Raw genomic sequence first — 18,279 nt, forward strand, 5'->3', positions numbered from 1 at the left:
ATGGGTCAGCTATGTCTCCTAATCTTGGAGAGATGACCTTATGTAAGAGATGCCTTATGTGGCCCAGCATGTGCTTCCCCCTTGTCACCCGTTCCAAATGTTCCAGGAGTGTCCCCTGTGTGGGCTACATTTGTCCTCCTCTTGTGGCAGTGTTGCTCTTGCTGCAGGTGCCCAGGGAGGCTAGGCTGTCCCTCTGGCTTGCTGGTTGTTGTGCTCAGCTGTGTGTGGCTTATGTGGTCCTTTCAGTCACTTTATTGGGTGTGGGGAGACCCAGCACAGTTGGCTGCAAGGTCTAAAGGCACCTTCTTGTTGCAGTTTTCCTGTTAAGTGAGTAGGCTCCCAGCATGGCTGGTTGCCAGGCTCAGGGACTCAGAATTGCTGTAGGTCTCTGGCCTGCAAGGCTGTTGTCAGCTCTCTCAGGATTGCAGCTGAGTGGGGCTGGCCCCAGGCATGAGAGCACCCAGTTGTTTCAGGCTTTGGAAGGTGGGGCCAATCCCCTATGTGGCTGTTTGAGAAGCACAAGTGTGCTGCAGCTGACAAGCCCCACTGCCCTCAGGGCCACACACCATGTCAACACAGTCCTGCCCTGTGCTCCTGCCCTGACCCACCAAAGCAGATCTAGTTGCCCCACTGTGGAGGTCCCACACAGTCTGCCAATGCAGGCCCACCCCTCATTCATGCCCTGCCCCACAGAGGTGGACCCATTCACCTGGCTGCAGAAGCTCTAGGCACCCTCCTGTGTGGGCCCACAAGTTGCCCGAGGGCTTGCTGTTGGATGGGGCCAGTCCCTAGGGCAGGCTGTCTGTACTGGCTGAGCTGGATTAAATCAGTGCTCTAGTGGGTGGGGCAGACCCTTGCACTAAGAGGCCATGGGAAGAACTCCAATGACATCTGCCAGCATCTGTCTCAGCACACCTGAACTAGGTCACAATAATGGCTACCACCAATGTCTCAGTCCCTGGGGAGGTGGTCCCAGCCTGGGGAGGTCTCACCTCTCACCGAGATGTGCCCAGAGCCTGTCAAGTGAGTCTCTTTTCACCAAAGGATTGTGCGCCTTTCTTTCTGGTGATTTTAGGTTGCTTTCCGAAATGGGTAAATTTGTGCGTGGGCCTTTAAAAGCAGCCTTTTTGTTCCCTTATGTCTGATAGCTTTTCTGGGGATATTGTTGTTGTTACTAGCCAGCAAAGGCAAATAGTATGACACTTGTCTTGGTTGTGCCGAGTCCAACAGCTGCTTATTGTGGCAAAGCTCTCTGGCTCAGATTCCCCCCTCTTTCAGGGAAGGCTGCATACCTTAAGATTGCTCCCAACTGAAGCACCACAGCTAAGCTATGGCTTTTTCCTCTCCAAAAAGGAATTTCTGCCTCTTCCACCTCAGTCAGCACTGTCCTTTGTTGTGGGGGTTCTTTTCATCCAGTTTTCAGTTCTCTCTCACAGGGGTAATTGTTCCAAGAATAGTTGTAAATTTGTTTTGTCTGTGGGAGGAGGTGAGCTCAGAGTCTGCCTACATTGCCATCTTGACGCTGGATCCCAAAGCAATCTTGAGAAAGAAGGACAAACTGGAGTCATCATGCTCCCTGATTTCAAACTATATCACAAATCTATAGTAATTAAGACAGTATGATATTGGCATAAAAACAGATGCAGAAATCAATGGACCAGGATAGGGAGCCCAGAAATAAACCCACACATATATGGTCAATTAATTTACAACAAAGGAACCAAGAATATACAATGGGGAAAGGACAGTCTCTTCAATAAATGGTGTTGGGAAAACTGGACAGCCACATGCAAAAGAATGAAACTGGACCACTATCTTAACACCATACACAAAAATTAACTCAAAATAAAGACTTGAACATAAGACCTGAAACCATAAATGTCCTAGAAGAAAACATAGGTGGTAAGCTCCTTGACATAGGTCTTGGTGATAATTTTTTGAATCTGACACCAAAAGCAAAGGCAACAAAAACAAAAATAATAAGTGAGGTTATAACATACTAAAAAGCTTCTGAATGCCAAAGGAAACCATTCAGCAACCCACTGAATGAGAGAAAATATTTGCAAATCATGTGTCTGATAAGGACTAATATCCAAAATATATAAAGAGCCCATACAACCCAACAGCAAAAACCAAACAATCTGATTAAAAAATGAGCAGAAAATCTGAATAGACATTTGTTCCAAAGAAGGCATACAGATGGCCACAGGTACATGGAAAGATGCTCACATCATTAGTCACTAGAGAAATGCAAATCAAAACCACAATGAGACATCACCTCACACCTGTTGGAATGGTTATTATCAAAAAGACAAGAAATAACAAGTGTTGGAGAGGATGTGGAGAAAAGGGAACCCTTGTGCACTGTTGGTAGGAATGTAAATTGGTGTAGCAACTATGGAAAACAGTATGGAGGTTCCTCAAAAACTTAAAAATAGAACCATTATATGATCCAGCAATTCCACTTCTGGGTATTTATCTGAAGAAAACGAAAACCCTAACTGGAAAAGACATCTGCACCCCATGTTCACTGCAGCTTTATTCACAATAGCCAAGATATGGAAACAACCTGAGTGTCCATTGATGGATGAATGGATAAAGAAATTGTGGTGTATGTATACAATGGAATGTTATTCAGCCATAAAAGAATGGAATCTTGCCATTTATGACAACATAGATGGACCTTGAGGGCCTTAGGTTAAGTGAAATAAGTCAGACAGAAAAAGACAAAGACCATATGATCTGTCTTATATGTGGAATCTAAAAACAAAAAACCAAGCTCATAGATACAGAGAACAGATTGGTGGTTGTCAAGGCAGGGGTAGGTGGAATAAATGGGTAAACTGTTTTTTTAGTTTAAATAAATTGTTTGAATAAATAAATTGCCATGTTTGGCTACCATATTAGACCACTCAGACCTAGAGCAGTGTTTATCAGAGTCTAATGTGCATGAGAATCAGCTGGGGATCTTGTGAAAGTGCAGATAATTCCGGGAGTCTGGGCTGGGCGTGTGAGTCTGCATTTCTAATCAGCTCCAAGGGGATGCTGATGCTTCTGGTCTGGAGACCATACTTTGAGGAGCAAATATCTATAATATGCTTGTATCCATTTATTTTAGATTATCACCTAAAAGGAAAAACCAAATTAAAAAATTCTCATAGGACTCTAGCATTTTCAGGAGTTCTCAGATGCCAGTGTGAGACTCCGGTCCAGTGTCACCACTGTGGCATGCTGTCCTGGCCGCAGGTGTGTGGCCAACAGGGTTTAGTGGGCTTCTCTGAGGGCTTGCCCAGGGATGTGTGGGAAGCTGCAGTGCCATCATGCTTTTCATACAAGGTTAAAAGGAATCTCTAAGAAGGACACTTATTTCAACTTTCCTACTTTTTCTAAAATAAAAAATCACCTTTTTTCTTACAGGGCTTGTGTGTGAAGCTGTGTGGAACTCTGAAAGACCATCAACCACGCCTCAGTAGTACAGTGGCGCCACCTGATGGTAAGCTGTCTCAGCGCTTCTTGGACTCTATGCTAACTTATTCCCATTCTCCCAAGTAAAGTGAGAAGTGTGAGTTCTGAGCAAAACAGACTATTCTTGCATTCCCCCCACCCCATCCCACCCTACACCTGGCTGAGTTCAGTTCCTCCTTTTTCTGCCCCCATAACATCTCTGATGTCTTTTGGCAAACTCCCACCGCAGCCAGCAGAGCAGTTACGGAGGAACTGGAAGCAGTTTCTGCCCTCAAGAACCTACCTGTTTCCCTAGGAGGACTCTGAGCAGGTAGCTGTAATAACTCACGGCCCTGCTGTAGGAAAATGCTGTGGAATATGTAAACTGGAGCATAATGAAGGCACTCTAGGAGCAATACAAATGCTTACAGGAATTCAGAGACTTAGGAGTTCCATGTCTCAGCATGCCTTTTTTGTACTTTAAAGTTATTTTTTTAAAAACTGAATTTTAGGGGCCAGCCCAGTGGTGCAGTGGTTAAGTGTACACGTTCCGCTTCTTGGCGGCCCGGGGTTCACCAGTTCAGATCCCGGGCGTGGACATGGCATGACTTGGCGAGCCATGCTGTGGTAGGCGTCCCACATATAAAGTAGAGGAAGATGGGCACGGATGTTAGCTCAGGGCCAGTCTTCCTCAGCAAATGAGGAGGATCAGTAGCAGTTAGCTCAGGGCTAATCTTCCTCAAAACAAACAAACAAACAAAACCCTGAATTTTATCCATTCCTGTATTATCATCTTTTTCCTTAACAGAAATAACAATTAACTATAGACATGGCCTTCCGTTGATAACCCTTACTCTGCCGTCCAGAAAAGAGCGATGTCAATTTGTAGTGAAGCCCATGTTGTCAACGGTCGGCTCGTTCCTTCAGGACCTACGAGATGAAGATAAGGGGGTCAAGAGCACCGCCGTCCTCACAGCAGGTATGAATAGAGGCTTTCAACTCGTCTTTTTCTCTTCTGAACTTTCGGTTTTTCACTTTGCTAGAAAGAACTTGATTCTTCTACCCTTGGCTTCTGCTGAGTTCTTCTTATACATTAGTAATATAAGAGCACTCACTTTATTGAGGAAGAAGTTAATGAAATGAGTTTAATGCGAGTTTCAGTTACTTACCCCCAAAATTTTTTCTCTGAGAAAATTTTAACATAGTCATTAGCGTGCAGTTTTCAGCAAAATTTGAAAAATTAGAAAACGAAATGCAGTTTCAATGATTAAAATAGCCAAATAGCCAAGGAATAAATAATACACATGCATAGTTCATTGATCTTTGTTATAAAGCAATTACAGCCCAGTATGTTTTTTGGTAGAATTAGTTCTCAGGAAGAATATGTATATATTTTTTAATACCAGCAGAAGTGGTTAATCATTTAGACACTTTAAATTTAGGATGTAGCTTTTATATCTTTGTGGTCTGAAATGGTCTTAGACCTCCTGCCCCTAAAATAAAGAATTGTTTCCCGCCGCCCAGCAGACGGAGTCTACAAACAGAGACAAATGAGTCAGTCTGCACTGTCATTTTATTGTAGTGTCACATGTTTAGAATAAACATTTAAAAGTTAGTGATTACTGTTGCCATTTTGAAAAGGAAGTAAACATTCTTCTTCCCTGTCCATGTTCAGAACCAATTAAGGGATAGAGAAGTTGGAAAAATGGAGATTAAAGAATTTATTTACTCAGCAGATGTTTACTGAGCACTAACCTACGCCAGGCCCTGCTCTAGCTGCTGGAGGGAGAGTGGAGAACAGGAGGACAGAACTCCTGCCGTCGTGGAGCCCACATTTTAAGAGGAGAAAGAAACAAGAGGAGAACTAAAGTGTATCTCGTGTTAGGTAGCAGGTGTTGGGGAGAAGCGTGCAGCAGAGCGGGGAGGTGGGAGTGGGTGTGCTGAGGGGCGGAGCTCATGAGGGTCCCATCTGAGGGGAGACGGGAGACTTGCCGGAGCTTTGTGGATGGAGAGGAGTCTGCAGGCAGAGGCCCCAGGTGGGAGCCAGCTGCACCGCAGCTGCCGAGGAGGCAGCTGGTGAAGGAGGGGAGGGGCAGGTTGGGGAAAGCCTTCTTGTAGGTTATTGTAAGGATTTTGGATTTAACTGGAAAGGGAGCTTTCTTCCTCATAAAACCAGGATCAGAGTGTAAGGTTTTATAGTCCTATGGCCACAATGGCCTAATCCCTCATGCCTGAACCAGGCAGACATTGCCCCCAATCACGGGAGCCCTCCACACCCATGGCCTTCCCCACAGGCCCAGGGCCTGCCTTCCTGAGCTTCTGAGAGCTCAGATGCAAACCCGGAGCTCAGGAGGGCACCGGGCACAGTGCATGCCTGGGGGTGAGTACTCAGTAAGCGTCTGTGAAATGAATGAAGTAAGAGAGGTTAACACAATTGATGCGGGGTCGGTGAGCCGAGGAGTCGAAAGAAAGATTTCTTGGACTCTCAAGATCTGGCAGTAGTGCTCTTTTTATTTAGAGAATAGTGTGGGATAGCATGGGGACAGGACCCATGGGCAGTCAGAGCTTCTGCTGCATGGGGACAGGACCCATGGGCAGTCAGAGCTCCTGCTGCTGCCCTGAGTTGAGGGTTAGGGCTAATTTTATAAGGCATGGGTACGTGACTTATTTTTACTGGAAAAAGAAAAGATGATGTAAAAAGTCATTAAATGATTTCAGTGCAGATGGGGTCTGGTTATTGCACGGTCATATAACTTTCAGATACGAATCTGGCCATATAGATTGGCATGTAGGTGAGGATGCCCTGGGCTTCTCTCCCTGGGGCAGCCCTAATTCATACCATAAAAAAAAATCCACCGGGTCATATAGTTTGGCATGTAGGCCAGGTCACTTTGGGCTTCTCTAGCTGGGGCGGCCTTAATCCACATCACAATGATTGACATTGACCCTGCTTATTTCTAAAAGCTATTCGAGTAGCTTTGGAACTTAAAGCATAGAGAAAAAGATGAGAAATCTTAGAGAATAGGAGCTCTTTGGACTGAGTGAAACACTTTATTGCGGTTGAAATCAATACTTGCCCAAGAATAGGTGGAAAACTTGCCACCGTGTCGCTGGCTCCTGGTAGTGTTTCAGGGCGTCTTCTGCTGATCCTGTGTTAGTGTAAAGGATCACACGGTGTTCAACCAGGAAGTCACGCTCAGCTGGCATCTTTTCACATTAATATTTTAAGGAGCTGGTTTGAAGTCATTTAAATGTAAATTTTTAAATGACACTTGCAAAGTCAGATAAAACAATTGGTGTGTTGCTGATCTCTTTAGAAAGAGGCTCTGTGGGTGGAATTTGCCTGCATTTAATTTGGGCTTGAAAAGAGTGTTCTAAGCTTGTCACAGTTTTGCCTGTAGTGTGGGTTGTATTATTTGGCAGTTCCTGGGAAAATGGTCTCACACCCACTGATGAGCAGGAACCCAAACAGCCAAGTTTTAGGAACAGAGCCAGGTGCAGACTTGGCTTGCTGCCTCCTGGAACAGAACTAGAGAGAGCCAGGCAGGAGGCAGCAGCCAGTGTCGTCCTGTTTTACTAGCAGTGTTCCTGTCGTCACAAATATTAATGTAGTGGAAATAGTTCTGGTCAGATGTAACCAAGCAAATGCCAGGCCGAGGGAAAATGCACACCCTGCACTTGGTGTCACGTAATTACACGTGGCTGCTCTGAAGGAGAATCGATAGAACGAGAAACCCCGACCCAGCGCCAGGTTGGGCTTATTGTTCAGTGAGTTTGCCTTCTTAGCACCTGGGTTCCATTAAAATTTACTTCAAAAATATAACAGCGAAAACTAGGCCAAATGAGAAGCTGTGCAAAGGACACTGAGGTTAAAATTCTCCAAAAGATTTTTTCCTGAAATGTCCTAGGATAGTTGAGATTACTATTAGACTCTCTCCTACCTCTCTCCACCCCCAAAAGTGAGCCCCACAAAAGCAGATTTACTCCTCAGGCTTCATTGTGTCCGCACCCTCCTTGCCATCCCACCCTCTCGAATTTTGCCTCTTTTCCTCCTTCCCAAGCTGGAAAGGGAGGGAGCCCGGCTCCTGGTGGTTTTCACTGTTTTTGCTACCAAGTTGTTAACTAATGCAAATCAATTCCCTGTAGTCATTAAAAATAAGAGAAAGGCAGGTTTTTAAAAATGTTATGACCTGTGTGCCTATACACATGTGGCAGAGGCTTGGCTGTAAGCAGCAGAAACGGACCCTGGCTGAACAGAGGAATGTGTCAGCAGGCTCTGAGATTGAAAGTAACACAACCCACGCTCAGAACAGGGCAGGACCCGAGGGAGGGCAGGAGCAAAGACCAGGCCAGCCCACGAACGGCCTTCTGGGCTCTGCTGCCGACACCCCCACCCCGACCCCATGCCTCCACTGATCTGGCAGTGCTGTGAAGAGGTCCCCCCTGCCAGTCTTTGCATGACTCTCTGCAGATGTAGTCTCGGCAGGGACGTCAGTCTGGATCCCAGCCCAGCCGACAGAGGGCGAGAGAGGGAGCACCTGCCTGCTCTGCTTGGTCCAGTGTAATGGAAGGTAGAGCAGCAGGGGAGCGTTCCTCCCAATGGGAATGGTATTGGGTATTGGGGAGCCCCACAGAAGGCAAACGTCGACTATAGTCAAGCGCCGCATAAGAGCATTTCGGTCAATAACGGACTGCACATACGATGGTGGTCCCATAAGATTAGTACTGTATAGCCTGGCTGTGTAGTAGGCTGTTCCACCTAGATTTGTGTTCACGCAGCAATGACATCGCCTAACAACACATGTATCAGCACGCAGTATCCTCCTTGTTAAGTGGCGCATGACTGTACTGTGCTCAAGACTTGGGTTAGTAAGTCTTTTTCTGTGTTGGAAAATGGTTATTACTGTTCTAAAGCAAGGACATGTTTTTTCTTTCAGATGGCAGTGAGATTCCAGCCTCAACCTTGATGGGAATTTTGCTAATGAATGATTTTAAACTTGTCATTAATAAAATAACATATGATGTACGGTGCCCCAAGAAGGGTAAGAAATACAGCTATACAGCCATCTTAACTTTCCCCTTTAGCTGTGGGACTTTTACAGGGAGCAAGTGTGTCGTAAGAATCTTTTAAATTAACCAAATGACCAGGAAGGCTTTGGAGAACCAATGTTTAAGCTTTTCTAGCAGGGATATCAATGAGGAGAAGTTGCCTGGTAGGGCTTTTAGTTTCATAAACTCTTTTAAGACTTCACTTTAGGATCTTGGATGCTTAATCTGACGTTACTGGGTTAAGAGGAGGTGGGCCTGAAAATCACGAACTCCAGTGTACATTGTTGTGCAGCTCTGAACTCTTTTTTTTATTAGACTTTATTTTTGAGAGCAGTTTTAGGTTCACAGCAAGATTGAGCAGACAGTAGAGTTCTCAGATGCCCCTGCCCAGCCCCGGCCTCCTCCACTATCAAGCCCGAGTGGTACCTTTGTTACAATCCACGAACTTACATCAATACCTTATCATCACTCAGAGCCCATAGTTTACATTAGGTTTCACTCTTGGTGGTGTACATTTTATGAGTTTTGACAAATGTGTAATGACATGGATCCAACATTGTAGTATCATACAGAACAGTTCCACTGCTCTAAAAGTCCTCTGTGCTCTGCCTAGTCACCCCTCCTTCCCTTGGTGAGGTGTCTGTCCAGGTCTTTGGCCGAATTTTTAATTGGATTGTTTGTTTTCTTATTGTTGGTTTTAAGAGTTCTTTGTATATTTTGGGTAACAGTCCTTTATCAGAACTGTCTTTTGCAATTATTTTCTCCCAGTCTGTGGCTTATCCTCTCATTCTCTTGACAATGTCTTTCACAGAGCAGAGATTTTTAATTTTAAAGAAGCCCAGCTTATCAATTACGTCTTTCATGGATTGTGCCTTTGGTGTTGTATCTAAAAAGTCATCACCGTACCCAAGGTCATCAATATCATCTTCTAGGAGTTTTACAGTTTTGCGTTTTACATTTCGGTCTGTGATCCATTTTGAGTGAATCTTTGTGAAGGGTGTGAGACCTGGGTCTAGATTCATTCTCTTGCATGTGGAGTCCAGTTGTTCCAGCACCATTTGTTGAAAAGACTACTTTGTGCTCCGTTGTGTTGCCTTTGCTCCTTTGTCAAAGATCAGTTGACTGTATTTATGTGGGTCTATTTCTGGGCTCTCTGTTCTGTTTCATTGATCTGTTTGTCTCTTCTCTCACCAGTACCACACTGTCTTGACCACTTTAGCTTTGTAGTAAGTCTTGAAGTTGGGGAGTGTCGATCCTCTGACTTTGTTCTTTAACACTGAGTTGGCTATTTTGGGTCTATTGACTCTCCATGTAAATTTCAGAATCAGTTTGTTGATATCCACAAAATAGCTTGCTGTAATCTTGATTGGGATTGTGTTGACTCTACAGAAAAAGTTGGGAAGAAGTGATATCTTGGCAATATTAGGTGTTTTTATCCATGAATATGGAGTATCTCTCCATTTATTTAGTCTTCTTTGGTATCTTTCATCAGAGTTCTGTAGTTTTCCTCATGTAGATCTTGTACAGATTTTGTTAGATTTATACCTAAGTCTTTCCAGCATTTGGGTGCTAATGTAAATGGTCGTGTGTTTTTATGTCAAATTCAATTTGTTCACTGCTGGTATATAATAAAACAATTGACTTTTGCATATTAACATTGTATCCTCAGCCTTGCTATAATCACTTATTCCAGAGTCTTTTTGGTCAATTCTTTCAGATTTCTACATGGATAATCATATTATCTGCAAACAAAGACACTTTATTTCTTCCTTTTATCCGTTGATCTTTTCATTGCCTATTCTCGTCTTATTGCTGTAGCTAGGACTTGCAGTATGATTTTGAAAAGAGTTGTGAGAGGAGACACCCTGCCTTTTTCCTGAAAGCTTCAAATTTCTCACTGTTAAATGTTATGTTAGCTGTAGGGCTTTTTGTATATATATATATATTTTTTTTTTTTAATCAAATTGAGGAAGTTCTCTTCTATTCTTAGTTTGCTGAAAGTTTTCACTATGAATGAGTATTGGATTTTGTCAAATGCTTTTTGGCATCTATTGATATGATTATGTGATTTTTCTTTAGCTTGTTGATGTGATTGATTACATTGATTGGTTTTTGAATATCAAGACAACCTTACATACCTGAGACAAATCCCACTTCATCATGGTGTATAATTCTTTCTCCACCTTGTTGGATTCAATTTGTTAATATTATGTTGAGGATTTTTGCATCTATGTTCATGAGAGATATTGGTCTGTAATTTTCTTTTCTAGTGATGTCTTTGTTTGGTTTTAGTATTCGGGTTTTGTTGGTTTCATAGAGCGAGTTAGGAAGTACTCCCTCTGCTTCTATGTTCTGGAAGAAATTGTTGAGAATGGGTATAATTTCTTCCTTAAATGTTTCGTAGAATTCACCAGTGAACCCACCTGGGCCTGGTACTTTCTGTTTGGAAGGTTATTAATTATTGATTCAATGTCTTTAGTAGACAATGGGAATAGGCCTTATCTATTATTTCATGTGTGAGTTTTGGTAGATTGTGTCTTTCAATGAATGAGTTCATTTCATCTACATTATCAAATTTGCAGGCATAGAGTTATTTATAGTATTCCTTTATTATCCTCTTAATGTCCATGGGATCGACAGTGATGTCCCCTCTTTCATTTCTGATATTACTAATTTGTTTCTTCTCTTTTTTTTTCTTAGCCTGGCTAGAGGCTTATCAATTTTATTGATCTTTTCAAAGAACCAGCTTTTGGTTTCATTGATTTTCTTTATTGATTTCCTGTTCTCAATTTCATTGATTTCTGCTCCAATTTTTATTTGTTTTCTTCTGCTTATTGTGAATTTAATTTGCTCTTCTTTTTCTAGTTTCCTAAAGTAGAAACTTAGATTATTGATTTTAGATGTTTCTTCCTTTCAAATATATATGCATTCAATGCTATAAACTTCCCTCTGAGCACTGCTTTCACTGGATCCCACAAATTTTGATAAGTTGTATGTTCATTTTCATTTAGTTCAAAATACTAATTTCTCTTGAGATTTCTGCTTTGATCCATGTGTAATTTAGAAGTGTACTGTTTAATCTCCAAACATTTTGAGATTTTCCAGCTATCCTTTTGTTATTTACTACTTTAAATTTTTTGTTATTTGTACTTTAATTCCATTGTGGTCTGAGAGCATACATTGTATGATTTCTGTTCTTTTGCATTTGTTTGAGTGTGTTTTATGGCACAAAATGAAGCCTAGCTTGGTGAATGTTCCCTCTGAGCCTCAGAAGAATGTGCAATTTGCTTTTGTTGATGAAGTAGTCTATAGGTGTCAATTCTATCCAGTTGATTGATGGTGCTGTTGAGTTCAACTGTGTCCTGACTGACTTTTTTGCTGGCTGGATCTCTCCTTTTTTTTTTTTTTTTTTTTTTTTTTAAGGAAGACTGGCCCTGAGCTAACATCTGTTGCCAATCCTCTTCTTTTTGCCTGAGGAAGATTGTCACTGAGCTAGCATCTGTTCCAGTCTTCCTCTATTTTATGTGGGATGCTGCCACAGTCTGCCTTGACGAGCAGTACTTGGTCTGAACCTGGGATCCGAACCTGTGAACTCCAGGCTACTGAAGTGGAGCCTGTGAACTTAACCACTGCACTACGGGGCTGGCCCCTGGATCTCTCCATTTTTGATAGAGAGGTGTTGAAGTCTTCAGCTATAGCTGTGGATTCATTTCTCTCTCCTTGCAGTTCTGTCGGGTTTCCCTCTCATCCTTCGACACTTTTTTGTTAGGTACATACACATTAAGGATTCATATGTCTTCTTGGAAAATTGACTCTTATCATTATGTAATGCCCTTCTTTATCCATGGTAACTTTCCTTGCTCTGTTTTCTCTGCTATGTCTGAAATTAATATAGCTACTCCAGCTGTCTTTTGATTAGTGTTAGCCTGGTATTATCTTTCTTCATCCTTTAACTTTTAATCTATGTATGTCTTTATATTTAAAGAGAGTTTTTTGTAGACAGCCTGTAGTTGGGTCTTGTTTTTTGATCCAGTCTGACAATCTCCATCTTTTAATTGGTGTTTTTAGATCCTTGATATTTAAAAGTATTATTGATATAGTTGGATTAATATCTACTGTATTGGTTACTGTTTTCTATTTGTTACCCTTGTTCTTTGTTCCTAGTTTCCTCTTTCACTTTTTCTTTGCCTTTTGTGTTTGTTTTGTTTTTGCTGAGGAAGATTCGCCCTGAGCTAACATCTGTGCCAATCTCCCTCTATTTTGTATGTGGGACACTGCCACAGCATGGCTGCCAAGTAGTGTAGGTCCGTGCCCGGGATCTGAACTTGTGAACCCTGGCTGCCCAAGCAGAGCACAACAAACTTAACCACTATACCATGGGGCTGGCCCCTGCCTTTTGTGGTTTTAATTCAGCACTTTATATGATTCCATTTTCTCTTCTTTCTTAGCATATTTGTAATACTTCTTTTTTTTTTTTTTTACTTTTTTACTTGTTGCCATAGAATTTACAATATACGTTTACAACTAATCCAAGTTCACTTTCAAATAACACTGTATATATTGTTTCATGGGCATGGCAAGGCCCTATTATAACCAAGTGTTCCCAATTCTTCCCTTCCATCCCTGTCATTCATTTCACTTACACATAAGCCATAATCATTGAATACATTTTTGCCATTATTATTTTGAACAAACTGTACTGTTAGATCAATTAAGAATAAGGAAAAACAAAAATGTTTTAATTTTGTCTTCACTTACTCCTTTTCTAATGTAGAATTCCTTTCTTTATATAGATCTGAGTTTCTGACCTGTATCATTTTCCTTCTCTTGAGAACTTTTAACATTTCTTACAAGACAGGTCTCCTGGCAATAAATTCCCTCAATTTTTACTTGTTTGAGAAATTCTTTATTGCTCCTTCACTTTTGAAGGGTAATTTTGCAGGATACAGAATTCTAGGTTGGTTTTTTTTTCTCTCCTCACCTTAAGTATTTCACTCCACTCCCTTCTTGCTTGTATAGTTTCTGAGAAGTTGGATATAATTTTTATCTTTGCTCTCCTGTAGATAAGGTGTTTTTATCCTCTGGCTTCTTTCAAGCTGTTTTCTCTGATTAGCGGTGGTTTGAACATGATCTGCTTAGGTGTAGGGTGTTTTCTTTCTTTTTTTTGTGTTTGGCATTTATCATGCATGAGCTTCCTGGATCTATTTGTAGTTTGGTGTCTGACATTAATTTGGGGAAATTTTCGCTCACTATTGCTTCAAATATCTCTTCTGTTCCTTTCTCTCTTTCTTTTCCTTCTGGTATTTCCATTGTGTGTATGTGACACCTTCTGTAGTGTCCCACAGTTCTTGGATATTCTGTTCTGTTTTTTTCTCTTTTCAGTTTGAGAAATTTCTGTTGACATCCTCAAGCTCAGTGATTCTTTCCTCAGTCATGTCCAGCTACTAATGAGCCCATCAAAGGTGTGCTTCATTTCTGTTAGTGTTGTTGATCTCTAGCATTTAATTTTGATTCTTTCTTAGAATTTCCATCTCTCTGCTTACATTACCCATCTGTTATTGCATGTTGTCTGCTTTTTCCAGTAGAGCCCTTAGCATACTAATTATAGTTATTTCAAATTACTGGTCTTATAATTCTGCCCTGTCTGCCTCTGGTTCTGATGCTTGCTCTGTCCATTCAGACTGTGATTTTTGCCTTTAGTATGCCTTGTAATTTTTTGTTGCCAGCTGGACATGACACACTGAGTAAAGGGAACTGTGGTCAATAAGTCATATGACTGTAAGGTATGGGGTGGAGGGAAAGCATTCTGTAGTCCTGTGTCTCAGTCTTTAATGAGCCTGTGCCCCTGGACTGTGAACTCCCAAGTGCTTCTCAGTTTAATCCCCTCCTTAGGTAGGACAGGAGGGCTAGAGGGTGCTGGAGCTGAGTATTCCCTTCCCCATGTGGAAGGCTGGAGGGAGTTAGAGGTGGATGTTTTCCTTTTCCTAGGTCAGTTGGACTCTTTTAAAATTCCAATAAGTTAGGCTCTGGTAACATGACTGCTCTTGAGTACAGGCCTTGTTAAGAAGAATAGATGCTCGGATCTATTTCAAAGTGGCTACTTTTCCCCTCCCCCTGCTGGAAGCACAGGGGATTTTTCTCCAGTATTCACTGTGAGGACCTGGCAGAACTCCTAGAGGTAAAACCCATGAAAGAGTGGGCATGCCCGGCCAAAGCTGCGTCCCACTGGGCTTTTTAACTCTGAGTTGTCCACGCAGACCCTCCAGCAATTCGTCAGTTACAGTTCAGTCTCCTACCCCAGCACTGGTGCCCGGAAGTTGCTGCTTGAGGTCGTCTGCTCTGGGAAGCTGTGACTCTCTGTGTTCACCTCTCTCTCCAGTTTTGTGGGCAGTGGTTTTCCCTGTGACTTCCATTCCCCTACAGATCTCAGAAGAGTATTGATTTTCAGTTTGTTCAGCCTTTTACTTGTCAGGATGGAGTGACGACTTGCAAGCTCCTTACACGCCAGACCTGAAACCAGAAGTTTTAACTCTTTTTTAAAGAGGGATTTTCTTTCATGTCAGCCATCATTACTTTAGTTATTTCTCCTGTTCCTTTCTCTCCCTCTTCTCCTTCTGGTATTCCCATTATGCATGTTATATGTTGTGTAATTATCCCACAGTTCTTGGATATTCCTTTTTTTCCATTCTTTTTTCTCTTTGCTTTTCATCTGGGAAGTTTCTATCAACATATCTTCAAGCTCAGTCTTTCCTCCCCTGTGTCTAGTTTACTGATGAGCCTATGAAAGGCATCATCATTTCTGTCACAGTGTTTTCCATTTCTGGCAACTCCTTTTGCTTCTTTCTTAGAGTTTCCATCTTTCTGCTTGCGTTACTCATCTGCTCTTGCATGCTGTCCACTTTTTCTTCAGAGCCTTTACCATATTAATCATGTTTGTTTTAATTTCCCAGTCTGATCGTTCCACAGTCTCTGCTCTATCAGATTCTGATTCTGTTGCTTGCTTTGTCTCTTCAGATAGTTTTTTTTCTTGCCTTTTACCTTGGCTTGTAATTTTTTGCTGAAAGCTAGACCTGATGTATTAGGTAATAGAAACCGAAGCACATAGGTCTTTAGTGTGAGGTTGTATGTCTATCTGGCCAGGAGTTAGGCTGTTTCTGTTTGCTGTTTCTGTTTGCTTCATCCGAGACTGAAGTTTCTCTAGTGTCCTTATTTTTGTCTCCTCTGTTGTCTTTGAGTTTCCCTAGAAATTACTTCTTTTAATAGAGTCTGTGTCTTACACAGAACCAGAGCCTGGCAGATTTGGTGTTAATATGCTGTTGGGGAAGGGCAATCTATAATCTTATGATTAAATCTCAGGTTTTTTATTGGGCCAGAGTTCTTGGACTGTAACGTTGAGGAAAGTTTCTTAGCCTTTTTTTTCTCCCTTATGTGAGATCCAAAGGCTGGGGGGCCTGGAGTTGGCTAATTGCTCCTCCTGCAGGTCAGAGAATGCTCTGGGAGTTTCCTTATTATGGAGAGAGTGATGCTCAGGGATATTTCAAAATGGTAATTTTCCCTCTCCTTGCTGGAAGCAGGGGCATGTTGTTCTCACTGTGAGAACCTGCTGGGGCTCCTGGAGGAAAGCCCATGAATCTGGGAGTTTTTATTTCTCAAACTAGTCAGCACTCAGCCTCCAGCAGTTGGCCAGCTACAGTTGATGTGTTCCTGCCACTGCAGGTTCCAGAGGCTTATGCTCCCAGTAAGCTGTGATTGCAGACTGTTGGAGTAGGAGGAAGGAATTCATGAGTCCAGGCCTTAATAAATAGGTGATAAAATGATAGATCAATAAAAAAGACAAAGCTCTTGTTTCCAAGTGCTGACTGGTCAATATGGGAGGGCCGCTGGAGTTGAAAGCATCATATCGCAGCCACATTCTGCATCAGGTGAGAATCATCAATAGGGATTAAATGCGCTGGAGTCGGTAGTTAGATAAAGAAGATGCTTAAAAAAAAGGAGGGGGGCAAGTCACAAGGATACAAGAGCTTCAGGGGCTCCCACTGGCCATAACTGGTACAATTTGAATACCATTGGCTCCCTTGTCATTGTAACTTTCCTTTGTTTTTTCTTTTTTTTTTCTAAACCATTTTCTGACTTTCTGGTATAACTAGATGATCCAGGCTGATACCTGAGCATTGCTATCACCCATTTCTCTGAAGATCCCCCAAAGAAAAATATATTGTTTTGAACTTTAATTGTATGTTTGAAAACTTTATGGAATTATCAAACATGTATAGAGAAAGTAAAGTGAGTTAGTCATTTGAACAATTATGAGTTTTCTCCTTTTCTTAATTCTTTAAAATCAGGGCAATCAGTATTTAAGCCCAAAGAGAGAAGGATGGCAGAAGTTGAGAAGTATGAAAATGGAGACCCCTGTTAAGGTACACATTTCACGTCCAGTGAGCCCCGAGTACTCTGGAAGGTCTTCCACTTCCTGTTCTCTGGGTTGAGCATTTGAAGGAACAAGTGGAAATAAATGTTTTCAGGGCATCTGATTGTCTTACATGACCTTCCTCTCCCCCAGCCCCAGCGTGTAACCTAAACCTCAGGTTCAGGTGGACTGAAGTGCAGCCTTCCGGCTCCCGCCAACTCACTCGAAGGAGGACCCTCTCCCTCCCTGCCTGGGGGGCTGTTCACTGGGATTGAGCTCCAGGGGTGGCGCCCACCCTGGAGACGTGAGGCTGACAGAGTGCTCACTGGTCTGAGTCAGACTTGCCCAGTCTCAGAGTGAGTTAAATCAACAGGGGCACAGCAGGCGTGGTTGGAAGGAAGACAGAAATGGTGCTGGAGGAATAGAAAATGAAATTTACAAGATGATCAATTTGGAGTTTTGAACAACATTTATTTAAACTCCATTTCTCTTCTAAAGCATTGCCAAATTTGGATTTGAAAATTCAGGGTATGAAAATGAAATCCACATGGAAGACACATATAAAAGGAATAAATAGCTTCTCAAGAAAAAGAAAAATTGTCTGTCATTTTGGCCTTTGTTAGGGGATGCCTCAGACAAATGTTTAGCCTGGTAACACAGCATGTGAGTCCTGTGGTGCCCACATCTCTGTGGAGCATAGCCGAGGGCGCTTGTTATTGAACTCAGGTAAACATTTTGTGTCACCTGACGAAGACTCTTTCCTTGACCAAACTCTGCTCAGGCTCCTCTGAGCCTTGTTCTCGACTTGGCTCAACTGGCCTGTAAAACCTGCGGTCTCAGCACCTGCCCTCTGCCCAAAGAGACTGGAACAAACGTACAGGGTTTCTAACAGCTCAAGGCCATGTCCTTGGGGTGATGGGTCCAGCCACTTCAGATGCTGGCCTGAGAAACCTCAGCGCTGCTGGAGAATTGGCTGTTCCAGTGAAACCTCGTGAGAGGGCCGGTAGGTGTGTGACGGCCCCCTTTGGATGGCTGCTTTAGAAAGCTTCCATTATCAATCCCGTGTCTGCTCCTTGGAAGCGTAAATCTTCTACCGCCCAGAACTGTCTTCTTGAGGTCTTGAGAGCTGTCTTTGAAATGTAGACTTTCCAGGCGGTGACTCTTGCTCTCACCCCCAGCCTGCTGGGGCCCTGCTCTGCTTGTGCCGCTGACGTCTGCTTGTTTCTGTTCTGTTGACAAACCCAGATGGCCTGGTCATGTTAACCAACCCCAGTCCCACTTCTTGTAAATTTCCACTTCCCTGACTGTGCTTGAGCCGGAAAGTCCCCCCAGCCCCGTTCGCTCATTCTCCCTTTAAAACGCCGGGCCACCTCTGCACA

General features: G+C 42.7%; 1 protein-coding gene across 1 annotated transcript in view; it reads left to right on the plus strand.

Annotated features, from left to right (window-relative positions):
* The window catches only part of MCUB (mitochondrial calcium uniporter dominant negative subunit beta), an 85,862-nt gene that overhangs the window by 61,842 nt on the left and 5,741 nt on the right, over nucleotides 1-18,279 (plus strand). Inside the window, exons 3-5 of the mRNA XM_046656714.1 lie at nucleotides 3,418-3,493; nucleotides 4,253-4,423; nucleotides 8,382-8,486. Of these exons, the coding sequence (XP_046512670.1) occupies nucleotides 3,418-3,493; nucleotides 4,253-4,423; nucleotides 8,382-8,486 (352 nt within the window). The remainder of the gene's footprint in view (nucleotides 1-3,417; nucleotides 3,494-4,252; nucleotides 4,424-8,381; nucleotides 8,487-18,279) is intronic.

This window comes from Equus quagga, chromosome 3 (assembly GCF_021613505.1).
Source record: "Equus quagga isolate Etosha38 chromosome 3, UCLA_HA_Equagga_1.0, whole genome shotgun sequence".
NCBI lineage: Eukaryota > Metazoa > Chordata > Mammalia > Perissodactyla > Equidae > Equus > Equus quagga.